The sequence below is a fragment of the Palaemon carinicauda genome, chromosome 37 (assembly GCF_036898095.1).
Source record: "Palaemon carinicauda isolate YSFRI2023 chromosome 37, ASM3689809v2, whole genome shotgun sequence".
Taxonomy (NCBI): Eukaryota; Metazoa; Arthropoda; class Malacostraca; order Decapoda; family Palaemonidae; genus Palaemon; species Palaemon carinicauda.
The window spans coordinates 9,241,313-9,263,609 of NC_090761.1; the positions used below are offsets into that span (position 1 = coordinate 9,241,313).

General features: G+C 43.3%; 1 protein-coding gene across 1 annotated transcript in view; it reads right to left on the minus strand.

The window, feature by feature from the left end:
- The window catches only part of NELF-B (negative elongation factor B), a 105,459-nt gene that overhangs the window by 47,292 nt on the left and 35,870 nt on the right, over positions 1-22,297 (minus strand). The window contains exons 4-6 of the mRNA XM_068360753.1: positions 21,475-21,663; positions 18,048-18,230; positions 16,642-16,898 (exon numbers count right to left, since the gene is read on the minus strand). Of these exons, the coding sequence (XP_068216854.1) occupies positions 16,642-16,898; positions 18,048-18,230; positions 21,475-21,663 (629 nt within the window). The remainder of the gene's footprint in view (positions 1-16,641; positions 16,899-18,047; positions 18,231-21,474; positions 21,664-22,297) is intronic.

Consider the following 22,297-nt stretch of genomic DNA (forward strand, 5'->3'; position numbering starts at 1 on the left):
ATCATCATGCTGAGGGTCAGCAACGTCCTCATCTGAAGGGTCCTCATCTGACAACTGTTGAGTAACAAGCAAAGGGGTTGGCAATGCTTGACACGCAGAGTCCACATGCACTGGTGCATTAGTAGCAGTCCAGGACGCAACGTCATGTAACTGCTTAACAGTCTGTGAACTGTCAACAACAACAGGAGCGGGAGGACGCTCGATGTCAACTCGAGACTGTTTTGACTGCCTAGTCTGAGCAGTCAAAACAACTCTAGACTGCGGTGGTTGACGCTCAGCGTCAAAACAAGTCAACTCCACTGGTTGGCGAACGTCCTGAACGTCAACAGGAGCATTAGGAAGTGGCCTAACGTCCAAATGCGACTGAAAGTCAACACGTGACCGCATCGAGTGAGGCTCTACATAGCGTGACTGACGTGACTTAGCAACGCCAACGTCAACAGGACGAGCAAAGGTTCGTTTGGGCGGCTGAAGGCCAGGATCTCGATGAGATAAACGGCGAGGATCAACGTGAACCTTATCGGCAGAATAGTCTTCCATAAGGGAGGCGAGCTTAGTCTGCATGTCTTGCAGTATAACCCATTTAGGATCAACGGGAATGGGTGCGGTAAACGACGGGGTTAACGTCTGAGACGGCACAACCTTGCCTACACCAAGACTCTCTAAGCCTGTGTAACGTTGTTGCTTAGGCGGCGAGCAGTCATCCGATGACTGCAACGGGTCAGAACTGTCCCAATGACTGCATCCAGGACGCTGGACCTGTCCTGAAGGGACCGACTTTCGCTTAAGGGGCCTAGAAACCTTGCTCCACGGTTTCTTATGCGAAAAGCCTTCGGATGACGAGGAGAAAATGGGCTCTCTCGTCTTATGGTAAGGGCGATCTTGGTGAGACACGCCTGATACCATAGAGGGAACGTCTGTTCGCTGATCAAGGCCTCTCGAACCCATAAGTCGTACGACATTACTTCTCCCCTGGGCTTGGGAGCTTGCAAGAGGTCTCGGACTAGGTGAACGACAGGCACGAACAGACGAACCCTCGGTCGCAACACTGTTCACAACACTTTGCGCACTAATTACTTCCCCACTATTTTCCGCTGTGGCACTCTGACACTTAAGCTCTTTAACGTCAGCCATGAGTTGATTACGATCAGTTGCTAACGCTTCAACTCTTTCACCCAAGGCATGAATGGCACGTAACATGTCTTGCATTGATGGTTCCTGAGTGCCAGAAGGGGGGTTAGGTACAACCACTACAGGGGAAGGATTAGGATCAGGGGCATGTGGAGAGGAAAAATCTACTGACCTAGAGGAACTCCTCCTTACCCTATTTCTCTCTAGCTTACGAGAATACTTGTCGTATTCGAGCCAATCGAATTCCGAAAGGCCCACGCATTCCTCACACCGATCTCCTAATTGACAAGTTTTACCCCGACAATTAGAACACACAGTATGTGGGTCGAGAGAGGCCTTTGGAAGACGCCTATTACATTCCCTAGCATTACACTTACGAAATCTAGGGGCTTGTGAAGCGTCAGCCATTTTGAATTAGTCAAAGAAAGTCCAAAAAACAATCCAAGTCATCAACAATTAAATCTGTCCAATAAAGAGTTCAAGAGTTTAAGTTGAGGAAAAACACCTGCACTGCGAAAGCTCAAACCAAAATGAAGTACTTCACCAAATATGTTGAGAAAACTCCAGGTTATACAGCGAGTATTGATACGTCTTGTCGTCAAGGTCGACAGAGAAGAATTGAAGGCTTGTTTACATGCATGTGTGGTATCTGGCCGACAGTTGGCGCTGGTGGGCACACCCGCAACCTTCATAGCGATCGCTCGCGAGTTTTTGTGTGTGTTTTCTGTCGAGCCGCTGAGCAGCAGCTATTATATATTCACCGGCTAAGTTAAATATTTAAAATTTTACAATATGTGTAACATAAATAAATAGAAAAGAAATTTACAGTGCTATATAAAAATAAGTGTTGGAAAGTCCTGCTTTGTACAATTTATTTGCTGAGTTAAGTAAAATGTCCAAATACAGGACCTGGGACTTAATTGCTAAAACATTTGGTGGGGGGGGGGGGGGGGTGGCCCTCAAATGTCAAATCAAAGTACTGTATAGGAAGAAAACCTCAGAAAAGTTGTAAAAAATAGTATATGGTAAGCCATATTTATAGTAAGCACTCTCATATTCAGTATAACAACACCAAGGGATACGCAAATTAAGTAGAATAACCTAGGATAGTTTAAGTTAAGCTATCCAAAATCATAGTTAGAATAAATGCTGAGCCTGTATGAATGTAAACTACAGTATACTCCAATAATGTATGAAATCCAAAGATATGAGATTTATCTATCATTTTAGTTTGCATTAAAGATAAAACATAAGCCAAAATATAATTTTGTAAAAAAATACTGCATTGTACTGAAAAAAAACTGCCAAAGTAGTTTAGCTGACCAAAATCCCTGAAAAATAAATATAAGAATTATATCATCATACTTAAGCTATGTAATCAATAGGAAGTATGTGTACAGTGAACCCTCGCTACTTCGCGGTTCGACAATCGCGGATTCACCACTTCGCGGGGTTTTTCCATAACCCATATATATATACATATCGCGGATTTTCCGGAAAATTCGAAAATACCGCGAAATCTGAAGACCCCCAAATACGATATTTTGTTACCTGTAATTCCATTAATACTGTAATTAGTAATATCTGCTCTTACTGATTGTTCATTGCATTACATATGATATATAATTCAGCACAGAAAGAAATAAAACACGAAAAGAGAATGTGATCATACGATAATTCAGTACGTAGTAAAATTAAATCGAACATGAAACGCAAATCAGATGCAGTCATACCATATTAGAATGGTGTGTACTGTAATGGATGTGCTTCTTTTCCATGAATCTTTTGTATGTATACGTACGTAGTACAGTACTGCATCCAATAATATTCTTTGTTGCAAAAATCACATTTCGAATAAGCGTACGAGAGAGAGAGAGAGAGAGAGAGAGAGAGAGAGAGAGAGAGAGAGAGAGAGAGAGAGAGCGTAAAATAGCGTACGTAAAGTGTGTATTATTATTATTGTTGTTGTTGTTAATAAAATTATTATTGTTATTATTATTATCATTATTATTATTATTGTACAGTATTATTATCATTATTTATTATTATTACGGTATTGTACTTAATCTACGTACGTTCAGTAAGCGCGGGGCATCTTCTATGAGTAGGTAACCAACGCATCATAGTACTGTAAGACGGGTTGTGATTGGTTCAAGCGCTGATAGATGACGAATCAGAACTCAAGTTTTGTTATCTAGCCTGTGATTGGTGTTTTGCCCGCATCTTCTACCCGCAGCATCAAAGTTCTCGCGGGGCTGGATCGTTCACTCTCTGTTACCGCGTATCGCTGAGTAGACGTTCTTAAGTTTGTGAAGTTTAATCTGTGCTGTGTGCGACCTTTTTAAGTTGAACTTTTTGTTACAGTACTGTACGTAAATCCTACTGTAATGGCTCCCAAGCGTTCTGCTTCTCTTAAGGCTGGTAGTGAGCCTAAACGCCACCGAAGGATGATGACGATAGCTGAGAAGGTTACGCTTCTCGACATGTTAAAAGATGGTAGAAGTTACGCGGCCGCCGGCCGCCATTTTGGCATCAACGAATCCACCGTTCGCTATATCAAAAAGGACGAGGCGAACATTAGAAAGACGGCTGCAATCACCTTTAGCAGATCAGCGAAGCGAGTCGTTACAACGCGTAATAAAACGATCGTACGCATGGAAGGTGCTTTAGCTGTGTGGATTGCCGACTGCCGGAAGAAGAACATAGCGTTGGATACGAACACCATCCAAACAAAGGCTTTGAGTTTATATGAGAATTTTGCTGCAAAGGAACCTAAAGACGACGACGGCAACCATGCTGAAGATGATGATGATGCAGATGATCCTCAACCAGGGACATCCACTGATTCCCAGCCTCAGAAACGTTTTTCCGCAAGCAAAGGATGGTTCGCGAAGTTTCAGAAACGCTTCGCCCTGAAAAGCGTTTCCCTGCATGGGGAGTCTGCTTCCGCTGACACTGCCGCTGCTGAAACTTACGTGAACCAGACGTTCAAGAATATTATCGCCGAAGGTGGATACAAGCCGGAACAAGTCTTTAATATGGATGAGACTGGCTTGTTTTGGAAGAGAATGCCGTCGCGAACTTTCCTGTTCAAAGAGGAAGCCAAAGCCTCTGGCTTTAAGGCATTCAAGGATCGCGTTACCCTCGTGATGTGTGGAAATGCTGCTGGATTTTTGTTAAAGCCGGGGCTTATTTATAAGTCGAAAAATCCTCGCGCTTTGAAAAATAAAAATAAGAATCTCCTTCCCGTGTACTGGATGCATAATCAAAAAGCATGGATTACGAAGATGCTGACCTCCAACTGGTTCCACCAGTGTTTTATCCCGCAAGTCAGTAAATATCTCTTAGAGAAGGGCTTGCCATTCAAGATCCTTCTCCTTATGGATAACGCTGGTGGACACGCAACTGACCTGTCGCATGAGGGCATTCAGGTTGAGTTCCTGCCACCCAACACCACGTCATTAATTCAACCGATGGACCAGGGGGTTATCAGGGCGTTCAAGGCCCTCTACACGAAGAATACCTTGGCGGACCTCGTTGCGTGTGTGGATGCTGCCCAAGATGACGAGGATGAAGATTTCAACTTGAAGGCGTACTGGCGGCAGTACACCATAGCCACGTGCCTGCAGAATATTCAGAAGGCACTTCAAGAGATGAAACCTGCAACCGTGAATGCGAGCTGGAAGAAGTTGTGGCCCGATATTGTTTACGACGACAAGGGATTTACTCCGTCGGAAATCCAACACTCTTCAATACGGAAATCTGTGCAGTTGGCTGCCATAATTGGAGGTGACGGGTTTGGCGACATGACGACTGAAGACGTCGACGAGTTGTTGGACTGTCATTCCCAGCCCCTAACTGACGCAGACCTCGAAGACCTGACGAAATCGGCAAGTGAGGAAGAGAGTGATACCCAGGAAGAGACCCAAGAAAATGTCGAAGAAACGGGCTTAACATTAGAACGGCTTGCCAAGGCCTGCAACCACGCGAAGGAGTTGAAAGAAATGTTGCAAGAGTGGGACGAGGATATGGTTCGCTCGATGCAATTCTGCAACAAGGTTGATGACATAATGACTCCCTACAAAATGCTCTTGGATCGAAAAAAGAAGCAGCGGCAACAACTTCCGATCACAATGTTCTTCCAGCCTCGCAAAAAAGAGCCAGTTCCTCCTGCTAGTACGCCTTCGGAAGAAATTGAAGTTTCCCAGGAAGAAGTTGAAGAGGTGTCCCAGGAAAAGACACCTCCGTCTGAAGAGACGTAAAATACTATCATTGGCTGCACAGTAGAACACATCATCAGCTTCATCATCATCATTTCTACTGTGCAGCAAATTCATCGCCATCACCATTCAAGTTTTTCTTCAACTTCTTTCGTGGTGAGTACAGTAACAATCTTTATTTTTTACTTTAACATTCTTACTGCCTGTTTTATAGTTTAGTAATGTACTGTACGTACTGTATGCATTAAGTTAAAGGGAAGGTTTTAAAAGTCTACATGTTGTAACCTATCATATTTTTTTTGTTTAAAATTTACATTTACGTACGTAAAACAATCTCTCTCTCTCTCTCTCTCTCTCTCTCTCTCTCTCTCTCTCTCTCTCTCGTAAATTGTTTTCCTGCTTTGCTACGTACAATACTGTATAATTTATATTTGTAAGGTAACATATTTTGTAAATGCTTTTACTGTAAATACTGTATGTACTGTATCATTATTTATCACTATCATCATGCGTGTTAAATGCCTTGTTTGTTCTGAGCGTGGTTGTTTACTGAGCGTACACGCCGTCGTTTCAGGCGGCGTCATAAAGAAAAACATTTCATTTGGAAGTCCTAAGAAAAATATGTAAACTAAAACATTGGTAATAAACAAATCAACATACAGTACAGTACTGTATAATCAATATAATCGATGCAAAAACTAACCTATACATATATGTGTACTGTACACTAAATGAGTTTGTTTCTTCATTATGATCAGAGATGAACGTAAACAAAACATTGGTTGCCATTTTTTATCGTGCTTTTTAGGTGTTTAGGAAACGCATGATATAAAATCGCCTTTAATATTTGTGCCTGTTTTAGTTTAGGGTGCTGTAGTACATGCATTAAGTGTTCTGTACATTAAAGGGTGGTTTGTTAACAGTACTACGTACAAGGGAAGGTTTTAAAAGTCCGAATATACATGTTAAATAAATAGGTAAATATGATGTCACTACTTCGCGGATTTTCACCTATCGCGCCCGCGTCTGGAACCTATCTACCGCGATAAACGAGGGTTCACTGTACTGCACAATCTGATTAAGTATCTTTATGCAATAACTAGTTAAAGAACATTTATATTTCATTTCCAGCACTTTTCAGCAAGAAAGAAAAGAGGATGTTTACATCCACCAGGCATCCACTGATTCATCACCTCTTCTACCTATGACATGCATATCTTTATGTACAAGAAAAAATTATTAAAGGGGAGTTGCAAAAAATGGATAAAGTTAAAATCTATACAAAAGTTCTAATAGAAAATTGTAAATAAAGCATACTATATGATAATCAACAACTAGTTTCAATTGTTCTTAGTTAAAAAGTTTTGTAAATTTTAATGAAGACTTTCCAAGTAAGACAACTTTGTATTTCAGAAAATAAATTATAACTTTGAACATTTTGTACTTTATACTTGCATGAATGGCATACAGTATCATATTCATATGCCCATTTACAATGTCATAAACATTTCACACCTTTACATAGAAAATCAAGAGTGAATAACTAGCCTATTAAAAGAGTGGCTAGCTTAGTCATATGGATTCATAGTGAAGAGTGACAAATTTAGATATTTGGATTCAGAGTGATTAGCTTTGTTATTTGAATCCAGAGTAACAAGCATAGACATTAGGATCCAAAAAGTGATTAACCCAGTCATTTGGATCCATGAGTGACTAGCCTAGCTATTTGGAACTGAAGAATGACTACCCTATATGTATGTGATTCATAGGTCTAAAAATATTTAAAATACTTTCTACCTATATGTAAAGAATAAATGTTGCCTAGCCTAGCCTATATCTATTTGAATTGTAGGTGGGTTGGTTTTGCCATAAACAAAAATTACTTGATTGCATAATTAATTCATGTTCAACGTTTAAAGCATTGTAAAAAATATGAAATCTCCGATAGCCTACCTGTGATTGAATCACAGGTGAGCTTGATTTGCTATGTAAAAAACATCATAGAGCATGATTTCATTACACAAATACTATTAACTTCTATGAACTTTATCAACAATTATATTGCTTCCCTCTTGAAGCTATGTCGATATCTATCCCAAAATAAAAATTTCTCTATCTCCCATTGCAAAATGTCTACCTATCTGGGTACCACCATGCCTTCTGGCTGTTGATGGCAACTTACTAGTCGATGACATGACCATTTACCTTCTGCTTTTCAGTTTATCTTGTTGCTCGTGTCTAATAAAATGTTCTAATCTGACCTAACGATACAAAGATAATTTTTGTACTTCACTTTCAACAAATAAATCACAATGCAGATGAGAGAGAGATGTGTTTCTGCTTAGAGGGAGAATCTCCCTCCATGAAAATTTCTGGTGAAACATTATGAGTTCTCTATTTTGAATCACATTTACTATTACTAACCGAATCACTTATTTTAGGCTTACTGGACATTTATACGTCTGTTTTATTAGACTGATCTTTGCCTTTCTCAAGGAACCTATCTAGAAGTACTGTAATAACTTTTGTCTCTTCTTTAAAATGGCATGAAAAACTAACATTGCATTGTTGGTAAGAAGATTTGCTGATTGCCCTGCTGAAGTCAGAGGGACAAAAAGGTTTAGTTTCACAAAGTGATAGTTCAGCAACCTCACTCTGAGAAATATTTGGAATAGATTTACTCCTCTAGAATAGTTTTCTTTTAGACTTGAAAAAGATTAGTTCAACATATATATGACATGAGGAAGGAAAATTACTTATAGAATACATGTCAAGTTAAACATATTTACTGTACAGTCTTATACAGAAATAAAAACTTGATATTACAAAGGTCATAAAGAGATCAAAACTTGATATAATAAAAGAATGGAAAGTTATCTACAGGAGACTTGATATGATAGGGTTAACAATGACAAAGTCGATTTCTCAAAGGCTTTAACTAGAAGTCTAGTTTTATTAGGATTTACTGGGCATTGTAATAACTGTGAAAGATATGGTGTAAATACAAATTTACAGTTTAGTTATTCACTTAAACTTGGTTCAAGTCATACCGTTATTTTTTTCATTGAGAAAGTTTAAGGTTTTATATCTCTTATACGGTATAAGATAAGGTAGTGGGCTTAGAATTGGAATCCAATCCAGAAATTTGAGTGGCTATGGGTTGACTTGGGATTAGGATTGGTTACCTTTTAAAATAATCTCGGGTGGTGGTTAAATCTATTAATCTACACTTACATACACCCATGTCTTTCCTTCACTATCTCGCCTCCATCAGAGTGTAACAATCAGCAATTTAGACATCAGGGGAGCTTTCTAATTTCAATGATAGAATTTGGTATTTCTATATTTACCTGATATTCATATGCAAGACTCCTCCTTCACACTGATAAGTAATATCAAGAGAATAATGAATGGGTTTATGACTTTTAGAACTGAAAAGCAAGAGGTACATCGTTGTGTCATCAACTGTCAGATGGCATGGTGGTTCCCAGAGGGGAGGCCATTTTGCAGGGGGGAGAGAACAAGAATATTTTGATTGTATTTTTTTAGTAAAAGCAATATGAACATCAGGTGATTATAAAAATAAACTATTATTAAAATTCTGTTTATTGCCCCATAATTTGCATCATGTATTAATTTTGCTTAGATCATTGTTAGCAACCACAGGCCTAAACTCAGCAGCATAATCAATAAGTTTGTTTTTAAAGCCAAACTACATATGTATAAATATGAAAAGTAAAGGCAAAGAATATCATCCTGAGGATCACTGGAGATTACATTCCTGTAGTCACAATGATCCCCATCAACAACTATTCTTTACAATATCAAAAACTTTAAGTAATTTTTATTTTTCCTAACATACTTACCGAGAACTACTTTCTTAGGAGTTACCTGTAACCTCCTCTCTACCGACCAGAGTTTTGTGTAGGGTACCCTCTATCCCGTTTTCTATGGAGGCCTACCCCGGCATTAAAGAATGTGCCCCGAGGGTAGGCTTTGCGCTAGGTCGATGTCCGCCCGGGTCAACATCTCCAGTAAGTTCTATTGAAGTAGCACAATACTTGCAAGGGAAGAGAGGCACTCGGGGAAGGAAGGGAGGGCCATTACCCGAAAGTAGTTCTCGATAAGTATGTTAGGAGAAATAAAAATTACTTAAAATTTTTGATTTGTTCCAACACGAATACTTACCTCGAACTACTTTCTTAGGAGACTTACACTTTAGGAGGTGGGAGTGCTATTCTGACCTACAGACCCGGTAAGCGGAGGCCAAGAGGCCCAGGAATAACGGTACATACTAGAAAACGGACGAGAGGGTAACTACACAAAGAGCTCACGTTAGTGTCTAAGTACTCACCCTTTGAAAAAACTTCTTCTGATGTTGCATCCAGTAGCGTAGTCGTGAAGAACGTGTTATCCAATGGTACAAGTTGGTAATCCCCGATGAGGCTAGGGAGCAACTGGGTAGGATGGAAGGAAACGCACCTGTGTCTCCCGGTTGCTATCCGTGATTGAGCCTGGGGCTTTTACCGTTAAACCACTTGGAGGGCGGAGATGACTGTTCCAATGGAGAACCCGTCTAAGGACTCCCTCGAGTAGTCCTTGAGGTAATGGGCAGTAAAGGTCGACTGGTTCGACCAAGTACCTGCCCGAAGGATCTGACCCACTGCCATGTTTTTCTCAAAGGCTAAGGATGTGCTCAGGCCTCTGATGTCATGAGGTCTGCGGGCGCCTGGCACGGCCAGGCCTTCCTCCTTGTAGGCTCTGGCAATAACTTGTCTCAACCAGAAGGAAATGGTGTTCTTGGACACTTGCTTCTTAGTAATACCCGTGGATACGAAGAGGCTCTTGATGCCTGGGCGGAGATGAGCCGTTCTTTCAAGGTATTTTCTAATGGTTCGCACAGGGCATAATTTCAAATCCTCCGAATTACCCGTCCTAGGGATGGCTGGTATGGAGAAACCTTCGAACTTCGGATCCCAGACTGCCGGGTTCTGGGTCTTCGCCACAAAAGAAGGAACGAACTTGAAGGATACTTCTTTCCACCCCTTCGAATAAGAAACGTCATATGACAGCCCATGGATCTCACCCACTCTCTTAACGGACGCCAAGGCCAGCAAGAAGACGGCCTTGAGAGTGAGATCCCTGTCCACGATATCTTTCAAAGGTTCAAAGGGGGGGCCACACAACATCTTCAGGACCTTAGCTAAGTCCCACTGGGGCACCCTAGCTGCTTGTGGGGGGCAGGACTGCTCGAAGCTCTTGACAAGCATCGCTATGTGCCTAGAGGCCCACAGGTCGATGCCCTTCAGGAGGAAGACTTGGCCTAAGGCGGCCCGAACCCCTTTTATGGCTGGGATTGACATTCCCATCTTGTCTCTGAGAAACACCAGAAAATCCGCTATGTCCGGGACAGAGGCCTTAAGAGGCTTAATGTGCCTCTCAGAGCACCACTTCGTGAAGGAGGCCCACTTAGCCTGGTAGACCGCAGCTGAAGACTTTCTCAGGTATAGCGACATTCTCTTAGCAGTGGATGAAGAATATCCTTCTTTCTTCAGGAGTCGCTCGATAGTCTCCAGGCGTGAAGACGTAGGGAGAGTGGGTTGTCGTGGAGCCTGAGAAAATGAGGTTGATGCAGGTCTGACCTGTCGGGCAGAGGCCACGGGGGTTGACTCGCCAGGTCTTTTAGGTCCGCGAACCACTCTCTCTCCGGCCACCAGGGCGCTACCAAAGTCATCTTTAAGTTTCGGGCTGTCCTTACTCTGTTGAGCACCTGCCTTATCAACGTGAAAGGGGGAAAAGCGTACACGTCTAGATTGTCCCACTTGTGCTGAAAGGCGTCTTCCAAGGCTGCCTTCGGGTCTGGTACAGGAGAACAATATACGGGGAGTTGGGCGTTCAGTTTGGTTGCAAAGAGGTCCATCACCGGGGAACCCCAACGTTGAATGATGAGCTTGGCTACTTCTAGGAGGAGGAACCATTCTGTCCCTACTATTTGGCCCACTCTGCTGAGACCGTCGGCCAGCACGTTTTTCTTCCCGGGAATGAACCTTGCTAACAACACCACTTGGTTCTCTTCCGCCCAATCTAGAATTTTTATGGTGAGATCGCACAACTCCTTCGACTTCAAGCCTCCTTGCTTCTTTATGTATGCTACTACCATGGCGTTGTCGCACATCAACGCCACGGTGTTTCCCTTTAGAAGATCTGCGAAGTGTAGGCAAGCCTTCTGGACTGCCTTCAACTCCAGGACATTGATGTGGAGTTCCTTTTCTCCGTCCAACCAGGTCCCTCGCGCTGTTTCGTCGAGGAGATGGGCTCCCCATCCTTGGTTGGAGGCGTCTGTGAACAGTAGTAACTCGGGGGGGTCGCTCGCGAAGGGCATCCCCTTGAGCGAGTTCGACCGGCAATGCCACCATTCCAGGGAGGGCCTCGTGTTTGGTAGAACTGGGATTAGGACTTGTTGCGAGTCCAGTTGGCACCAGAGGTTCTTCAGATTCCATTGCACGGCTCTGAGTCTTACCCTCCCCTGGGGAACTAGTTTCTCCAACGACACCAGGTGCCCTATCAGTCTTTGCCAGTCTTTTGCTCTCCTGGGACGCCCCTATAGGAATGGCCGAATGATTTCCATGAGATTGTTTATTCTGTCTCCCGAAGGGAAGGCTTTTCCCAGAATGGTATCTAACATCATTCCCAAGTAGGTCATTCTGGTGGAAGGGGATAGGTTTGATTTTTCCGGGTTGATCACGATGCCCAGATCCTTGCAAAACTGGAGGAGTTTCATCCCTTGTTCCTCCAAGAGGTCCTTCGAGGAGGAAAGAAGCAACCAGTCGTCCAGGTATCGGATGAGGCGAATGCCTCGTTCGTGAGCCCACACTGAGACAGTCGTGAAGACTCTTGTGAACACCTGGGGCGCTGTTGACAATACGAAGCAAAGGGTCTTGAATTGCAGGATCAGGGAACCCCATTTCACCCGGAGAAACTTTCGACTCGAGGGGTGGACCGGAATTTGGAAGTAGGCGTCCTTGAGGTCTATGGTCATCATGTAATCTTTCTCCCTCAAGGACAGTAGGACTGACTTCGGAGTGTCCATTTTGAAGTCTGTCTTCTTGATGAACTTGTTGAGAGCCGACAGATCTATAACCGGCCTCCACCCCCCCGTCGCTTTTTCTACCAGGAACAGGCGACTGTAGAAACCCGGGCCTGGGAGAAGAATTTCTTCCATGGCGCCCTTCTCCAACATGGAGGACACTTCCTCTTGAAGGGCGGTCTTCTTCAACGGGTCTTTGGGAGCCAGCCATTCCGCCCTGCTGGCTGGGATTAGAGGGGGTGGATCTGCTAAGAACGGCAGTCTGTAGCCCTCCTTCAGTACGGACACTGTCCAAGGCTCCGCTCCGTGAGCCTTCCATGCTTGCCAATGTAGTCTGATGCATCCCCCAACCCGAGGCTTGGGCGGGGATAGGGGGCCTCTCACTCTATCTCCTTCTGGAGGAGCGGCCTGAACGGCCTCTCCTAGAGGCAGAATAACCTGTTCTAAAGAAGTTTGAGGATGCTGGAGCCCCCCTACGGGGGGGCTGAGGCGCTGAGGACCAGGAGGAAGAGGGAGCCTCTCTCCTCGTCGTGCTGGGAGAGGCCTGGGCCGTCGCGGCACTGTCTGAGACGGACCTCTTGTAGGGCGGTCTCCTAGTAGGCGTAGGCCTGGGGGTGTTCAAATCTTTTCGCTTCGAGACCTTCTCCATAATGGTCTCTAATTTTTTTAGGGGAAACAAGGAGTCACTCCACAAGGGCAGGCTCCTCATGGCCCGCGCTTCCCTGTCTGGGACCTTCCGGGACACCTTAGCCAGGATGGTGTCTCTTTTGCGGAGTACCCAATTCGCTGTCAAGGCGAGCAACTGGTACGTCAAGAACTTTAAGGTTTTACCCCCGGAGGTAATAAGTTCCCTCAGGAGGTTCTGCTGGTCAGGGTCCTCGGGGTCGAACGAGGCTTGCACTCCTACTAAGGTGGAAGCCCACCAGTCCAGCCAAGAGGAGACGTGCACCAGGTCCCTCGACATTTCTTCCATCATGGAGGCCTCCGATGGAGAAAAACAAACTGGGGCCGAAGAGGCTCTATCCTCTGAGACGCCCTGACTCAGGATGTCAAGGGAAGGTTCCACTTTACAGGGGCCTGGACGACGCCCTTCTGGCACATATACCTTGCCCTGAGTCTTGAGGCCCTGGAGCAATTTCGAGGAACTCTGAGTTTTGGGGGGCCTCGGCATTACTAGCCACCACTTTGTCAACATATTCTTGCCCTAGTACCAGATCTCGGGCCAGAGGAAGCGCTAGAGAGGTCTTAGGTTGGGTAGGGGTCTGCAATATCCGTAAAAGGCTGGACCTCCAGTAGTCTTCGTCAGTAGCTGCAGGTTCCTCAAATCTTATGGTGCCTCCTGATAAGGCCAATCACCCTTCTATAGGCCGAGTCCTCCGTTGGGGAACCCTCCCTACCGTCAGCCGAGGTCTCAGCTTGAGACCGGGGAGCTGGGTCGCCGGGCACACCGACCGGACGTCTAGTTCTTGGAGCCAGGGGCGCCATCCTACCGAGGTACTGGACTTCTTCGGCGGGGGCGTCCGCACCAGGGACAGGGGTTAGCGCAGGCATCATCGACTCAGCGAGGACTCTCGTCCGCTCAAGGTCTCTGGGTGACGAGGACGCAGTTCCCGTGGGCTGACCCGACAGCGGGAACCGTTCCTTCCGACCCGATGGCCGCACCAGCTGGGCTGGTTCGGCCAGGCTGCCCGAAAAGAAGCGCGTTTCCCCCCGCTGGACGGGGTGAACCGGAGGCTTCGAGGACTTATGCCTACCTGTAGAGTCCTTCTCGCGAACTTGCTTGCGAGGGTCAAAGCCGTGATTGGAGGAAGGTATCCTTGGTGAGAACTCCTTGGACCGGCGGTCCGGGGAACAACGTACTCTTGTCTCACGGGGTACGAAGACCCAATCGCCCTCCGGTGACCTACTCCTTCTGTACTTATGTCTTGGAGAGCGGGAGCGCTTCCTGCTGTATCTGGAGCGCGACCTAGAACGGGAACGCCTGCTCCTGGACCGCTCTCTCCGACGGCGATGTTTTCTCCTGGCGTCTTCCCCCAACGAGTAATAATCTTCTGAAGAGCCCGACGACACTGCACTTACCGTATGGCGGGCGGTAGCGGGGACCGCGGGGGACTTCGTAACTCATTGAGTGCCCGAGGTAGACGGTTGAAGGAATTCTTCGGGGACTTCCGTGAGAGGGGTCGGGAACAATGATTGACGCCCCACACTAGGAAACCAGGGATCCAGGCCCTCTTCCATTCGTAACGGGGACCTACCTGGTGTCTTCGGAAGTTTCCAACCGAAGGCATCATTCCCCGTAGAACCTAACCTACTCTGGTTGTCGCCGCCTGCCGAAGACCCTGAAACACAGGCCCACGAAGGGGGCGAAGACACAGACACAACGTTACTACCCCACAAGGGGTCATCGGAGGACACGTGCCCCCCGAGCACAAGGGCCTACTCTCCGGACGCACTACTGGGCTCTTCACTAGCCCTAGAAGGACCCGCAACCCCCACTGCACCTTCACTAGACTCTTGGGGAAGATCGCTTTGTTCTTTCTCCACGACAGACTTACCTCGGCCCCTACTCTGTGTAGGGGACGGCGAAACCGAGGCCCCATCGGACCGCTCACTGGGTGATGGTAGCGGCGAAGTAACGCTAGCTTTCCTGGGGGAACGTTTCGACGATTTCCTCTTTTTAGTTCCGTAACGTACCCACTGGATATCACTCCAACCTACACACTCGGGGCACGTATCTGATGACGAACAAACCCTTCCCCTACAGGAGGAGCAAAGGGAGTGAGGGTCCACTTCAGGCTTGGAGAGGAACGCTCCACACGATTTACCGGCTCTAGGCCCTGGACAACGGCGGATTTGCTCCATAATGCACAAACGCAAGACACAGGCACGTAGGGAATCAAGGAATACACTGGGTAAGCACAAGGGTGGAAGGTGAACACACAGGAACACTCGGGAACAGTACACAGGAAACACAAGTTACCACGCGGGGAACACGTGGGACACACCGAACGCACACAAAGGATCGATAGAGAACGAGGGCGACGTGTTGACACGTTGCGACCAGAGTACTTACTGGAGATGTTGACCCGGGCGGACATCGACCTAGCGATAAGCCTACCCTCGGGGCACATTCTTTAATGCCGGGGTAGGCCTCCATAGAAAACGGGAGAGGGTACCCTACACAAAACTCTGGTCGGTAGAGAGGAGGTTACAGGTACTGTAACTCCTAAGAAAGTAGTTCGAGGTAAGTATTCGTGTTGGAACAAACACTGGTTAAAAATTCAATAATAATACAGTACATATACAAAGATATGATCCATCAATTTCAAAAAAGGGGTTTATGGTTAAAACAGACAAAAGTAGCACTAAAATCTTCAAGATCGAAAGCAAAGTTTTCTGCACAACACTAAAAATTGTGAGAAATGCATTCCAAGTTCCAAAGTACCAATTAGGAAATAGATGATTACTTCAGCATTTGCATTCACACATTTTACCAAAACAATTTCAAAAATTGTAAATAACATTAAATTTATAAAAAATTTACCCAAAATTTGTAAGGCTAGAGGTACAATAAACACATTTACCTAATTATATAACATTACTAATTTTTGAAAAAGTGAAAAAGTAACCTCTGGCTAAATTTCAATAGAATAACAGACAACTTGTGAACTAAAATATCAGCTGACTTTATAAAAAAGCAAATGAAAAATACTATTCTCAATTTTAATGGACAGCACACAAATGAGGTACATTAGTTTCTCATTGGTCTACCTAATTCAGCCATATCAGACAAAAGGGTTACCTTTTTCTTAGGAGAGGAAGTGATAAAACTATCTGATTTAAGCAAAGTAGAGACTGTCAAATATTACAAAAAGTGTGCAGATTTGAATGAAACTGTCAGAATAAAGGATCATCAATATATCTACAGTTGCTCTTCCCCAGAGGGTACGTTTCTCTTTGTAGTAATAATTAGTATCAAGCTACCATTCTGTCAGGGCCATCAAGTGACATTTACTCACCCAAGGTAATAATGATGCAAGAAACTTATGGTCTGGGCTTAAGGACTATTTCCCTTCCACAATTGGCCATGATGGAAAGTAACCCATTCAAATAAGATAATTTTTGGGAAATATTAATGATACATAAACAGCATGACTATAACAAATTAATAGTATAAAGAACCTTAGAAATATCCAGACTTACCTTTTTGCATCAACTTTGCCTTCTCTTATACAGGCATCTAAACACCATGTGAACTTGTGGCACGGATCAACTGCAATAATATCATGAACTTCTTTGTCATGCAAAGCCATCAGGAGCTCTGCTCGTAACGAACAATAATGAATGAATCTTGTGCGTAAAAAGAGAGTACGTAAAAACTGAAGCACCATGTCGTACAGTTTTACATTTTTTCCTATCATATGAACGAGTTTTTGCACCATTTCACCTTGCCGACGAGCCTAGAAAATGGATATTATATTAGCTCGACCACACAACAACAAATAAATAATACACAAAAGGTTTACATTCCTCATAACCAAATATATGTGGGGTAATTGCTGAATTTTCAAATACTGTACAGTAAGTTATCCAGACAAATGTACGTACCGAGTTGAAATACTGTACAGTAATTTCACTGGATTAACCAAAATAGAATATAAAGTTAAATCAAATAAACATCATATGAAGATCACTAAAAATATCTAAATAGCCTTAAGGAATACAAGAACTCACTGACATATGCAAGTATACAGGAGAGTTAGAATCCAAAAAATTCATCATATAAGTTTTAAAGTAAATTATATTTTTCCTAACCTGCAATAAAAAATTAAAACATCTGATAAGGAGATGACAGTACATGTGTAGTCATCAGTGGCAAAATCAAAAGTGAGCTGCTACTGCTCGGAAAGGGGGCGGGGCTCCTAACCCACACCCTTCACTAGCTGATTAACCACTTGTTTACAAATTCTAATGACCGTCTCTAGCTTGCACTGTATTAATCTCCCTAATAAAAAGGACGAGGGTCTGTATATCACGTACAATTAAACATAAAGGTTTTTAATGCTGGGCTTTAACATCTTCATTGCTTTACATAAGGCAAAACTTCCAAATAATACTTCTAAGTTTCAGATAGCATTGGATGATTTATCTTTTGAGCTGTAATAACAAAATTTTGGATTATCTACTGTCAAAACTCATTGAAGATTATGATAACATTTAGAAGCAGCAGCTGAGCCTGCCATCTAATGAGCTTAATAGACTACAGAACAGTATGTGTAAACCTAACAAATATACAGAAAGAGAGAGAAGAATTATAAAAGAACCTTGAAGTAATACTATATAAAGGTAAAGGGGATCTACTGTCATGTGGATTATATAGAGCAAATGACACTACTTGAGCATGCTGTGAATATACAGTACTAGAAGAGGTACAAGAAGGAAGGCTGAACAAAAAATTTAATCAATTAAAAATTACTTTCAAGAGATCTTTACAATAAAACAAAACAGTATAATGAAAAGAGAGAGAAAGTTAAGGTAAAAATATAAACCTTAGCCAAAATAAAAGCTTTATACTCTCATAAAAGTTAAGTACTGATACTATCATTTACCTTTGGTGATGGGCTGAAAAATAAATTATTTAGATTTTCTACATTGAACAAAGTGTCTTCTTTACTGGTGATATAGCCAGTTAATAGAGGAGACACTTCATCACCGAATAATGCCTGAGAGTCCTTCCAAATCTGACGCTTCACTTCTGTATCACAAGCCTCGTATAACTCCCTGTCTCTTACCTGTAAACCAAATGTGTAATGAGAGTGACAGATTTCAAAATTACTATATTAACTATATTTCAAATAACTGTTACTTATGAAAGATTGGAGGAATTTAACATCTAAAATTCTCAGTAATGTAAATTTATATTTCTGTGATAAAACTAACTTAAGTCACTTCAAATATTAAAAATATTTCTTTTTTATTATGTCCCATCTTTAAAGACAGAAAAATTAAAAAGTATAAAAAATAATTAAATGGCTAGAAATGTTAAGAAAACACATACTTCTGTCTAAAATGAAATATTAAATATTATATTTAAATTACATGTCATACAAGGAATAGATTTACAAACAGCACGCTAACTGTTGATTTTTCTTAGAATGAACCCACTATTGAAGTAAAAACAAGCATAAAACTAGAAATACAATTACCCAAGGATCTAACTGCCCCTGGAAAAATAGACAAGTAAATGCAGAAGTGGTTGTGCACATGAAGTCCTGTGGTCTTACCACTTGTCTGCCGTCTCCATGCTGAATGGAGTTTGCTTGACAAATTTGTTCAGAGCCGAGAGGTAAATGACTGGTCTCCAGCCTCTATATGCCTTTTTCACAAGAAAGAGTCGACTGAAGCAGCCTGGAGATCCGTCGAGGACCCTCTGGAGAGCACCCTTCTTCAACAGGGTCTGGACTTCTGCACAGAGGGCTAGCCCCTTTGCTGATTCCATCGTAAAGGAGTCTATTGTCCCTGGATTCCCGATCAAAGGAGGGAGATATTGCGGACGTGATACCCTGAACGAATCACGGAGATAGTCCAGAGTTTGGCCCCGAGTTGCTTCTACCTGTCCCAGCAACTTTGTAGGCATCCCCCCACTGGTAGACAAGCAGGGGGAGTGCCTATCCTAGCATTTGTGGCCTCGGAGGATGTTTTCCTCCTCTGGAGGACTTTGTGCCTTTCCTGTCCTTATTTGGAAAGGGCTTTTTAGACACCGCTGGCTTGCTGCAGTCTTGTTTGTCGAGGTCTTGGCTGGACGAGATTGCTGAGAAGCTGGTGGTTTATAGGGCTTGGATGTCAAAGCCTTATGGAGGAGGGAGTCCTGATGAGACTTTCTCCATCTCTCAGCAGTGTGTTCCACATCTTTTGGCTTTGAAAGAGAGGATCCTTCTAGAGAAGAGTTCCTGAGCCTAGCGATTTCGGCATTTGGGACCTGTTGATGGAATCTCTCAGACACTGCATCTCAACATTTCAGGATGGTGTTCACCAATAAGTTCGAGACCTGATGAGCGAGAAACTAAATGGTGCGGGTGCCTGAGAGAGAGAAAGTTTCCATAGCTTTCCTGGTACATTCCTTGGAAAAATCCTTGGTTCGTACCAGGATTCCCAGGGTTCCCAACCAAAGATCAAGCCACGAAGTAGCCTGCATGGTATACTTTGAGACCTTTTCCTTGTTGAAGATCTCAGCTGCCAAGAAATAGACCTGACGACTGGAGAGCCTCTCAAGAGAGACCCCCTTGGTGAGCTTTTCCAGAGAGTGGTGGAGTGGAATAGGTGGACTAGCCTCATCCAAGACCTCAAAGTATCTCTTCTGCTGGACACGATGAGGTGGGAGGAGCTTAGCGATAGAGCTGGAACGTTGAGAGGAGGCGAGATCGAAGGGCTGTTGGGCGATCTTTGCCCGGGCAATCTTTAGCAATTGAGACCAGGGCAAGGCTGCTCTGGTCTTTGAGGGATTCTGAGTGGCAAAAACACGATCTAAGACCGTGTCTTTGATGTCTCCTGGGGGTATTTCCGGGTCAGTAAACCAGTTGAGTACCCTGATGAGAGGGCAAGCAACACCATCTCTCGAGGACCGGGGTTGACCATCAATTAGAGTGCCTACGCTATTACTCGTCAGTCTCTCAGAAGAAGCCGAACGAGCAGGAGCTTCAGAGGAAGGTCTGGAAGCGGAAGAAGAAACCTTGGGATTTTTTCCCCTTCGAAGAAACCTTCGAAGCAGAAATATCCCCCATTAACTTCTTCTCCTGCTGGAGCCCAAACCTTTCCCACTGGGAGGCAGACTACCCCCCGACACTCACTACACTTATTTTCCCTATCCCACCATTGATTTCTACAGGTGGGACAAAGGGTGTGACAATCGGTGTCCACAACCAACATGAAGGTACCGCAGGGCTGGCCTTCAAGTACAGGGCAGGTATGCATGGTCGGCAGAAGTCAACACAAACCCATCACTATTAAAAAAGAGCACATGCAAAAAGCATTCACGGCAGTCCAAAATATAGCTTGGTGAGGATGAAGAACGGCAATGACCGTTCATCATCCGAGCCAAAAGCAAAGGGAGCTAAATCACAGGTGTGTGAGTGGGAGTGGTAGCAAGCTACCCTTCCTACCCCCACTAACTAGCGGAATGGGTAATTACCCCTCTCTAAATTTCAATGGCACGTCCTATCATCTTCGCCAAAAGTAATACCGCTAATAAAGGGATTTTGACGAAGGAAAAATCTATTTCTGGGGAGAGACCTGTGACGGCCGGTGAAAAGGGTCCTTCTTTACACTTTTCTAATATAAATCTTCCAAATATACTAGAGAAAGATAAAAGCATGGAATGCAGAGGTTACTACCCTCGCGCGATCACCTCGTTGTAGGTGTCGTGTATTTAACAAGGGCGTGTGAAAACCACTATTCACAGGCTGTCTTCCATTTAGATAATCCCTTCATCAAAGGGGAGGGCCGTGACAGGCCCTAGAGAATACAGTTGGACTACCCCACCGACACCTACTACTCGCGCTCTCCAGGTCATCCCTTCTGTTTTGGACTTGCCCGCAAGGTCGATAAGTGTTTTGCTCAGTGTTTTTCGCAAGTGATTGTCGTTAATTCAACATGACTGACGTTGCTACTTCACCTTTACCAATGTTAAGTACCATAGTTTGTTTTGACAGTTTATTTCAGTACCGGGCATTTGTTCTTTTTCCAGTATTGTGGATTTTAGTTTCGCCAAAAGTAATACCCCTAATAAATAGCGTAGATTTGTATTCCAGTTACGGAGAAAATAAAATTTTCATAAAAAAACTGGTCATTAATAGTACTGTATGTATTATACTGCAATAATAATCTATCACAAAATTAATTTCTAGTCTAAGACTCCATCACAGGGTAGTTTAAGAAAATTAAAATAAAAACAGACACACTACAATCTATTAAAATCATATAAAGACTGTAAAAACAATATACTATTATCATTCTCTTAAAACAAAGTACTGTACTTACCAATATTTTCAAATATTTATCTTCTACATGTGACATATGCTTAAGTATACACATAACTACAGGACGAAGGCCCTTAATCTTTATCACAGGAAAGCTTTTAGTTAAGAGTTCTTTTAATTTACGATCCCTATCTCTTCCTTCTCTTTTGCCTAATTCAGTTATCTGAGTGATCAATTTGTCACGAAGCTCCTGAAAAGAGAAAGTGTTTTTATCAATACAGGTACAGTACTTGAAATTACTTAAATACCTATGATACAGAATGGCATAAAAAACATGATGATAATACGGACTGGCATCAGTTTATAGCTATTAACAACTTCTTTGGTAGATACAGTATGTGTATATAACAAATATGACACATCCAGGAATTAGCTGGTACAGTATACACAAACTTAAAACTATTGCAATATTAATCTGTGAGATGAGAATTCAAGTAATCCATTATAAAATCCTTTTGAATACACATTATGATATTGTTCCACTCTTGGTAAAAACTAAGGTTTTATACATCAAAGGCATTACAGTATTTAACATATGATAGAGAGCATACAGGACTCCAGACATGAAGGGAAATTACTTTCTATCATACATCAATTAGTGATGGGTGACCCAGATGTACCATACTACAGTTGATAAAGAGTTCGTTTGAGGCTAAGTTTTCTTTTACCATCTTTGGCCAGAATATCTTGGAACTTGTGGTAGTCTATTAGAAACGTCCCTGTCCGGTAATTTGTTGAAAGGGAGTTTGACATGTGCTCAAGCTCAATAGTTTCCAGTAGTTTCTGAAACCTCACCATCCTTATGAGCTAGGGAGCCTTATAGG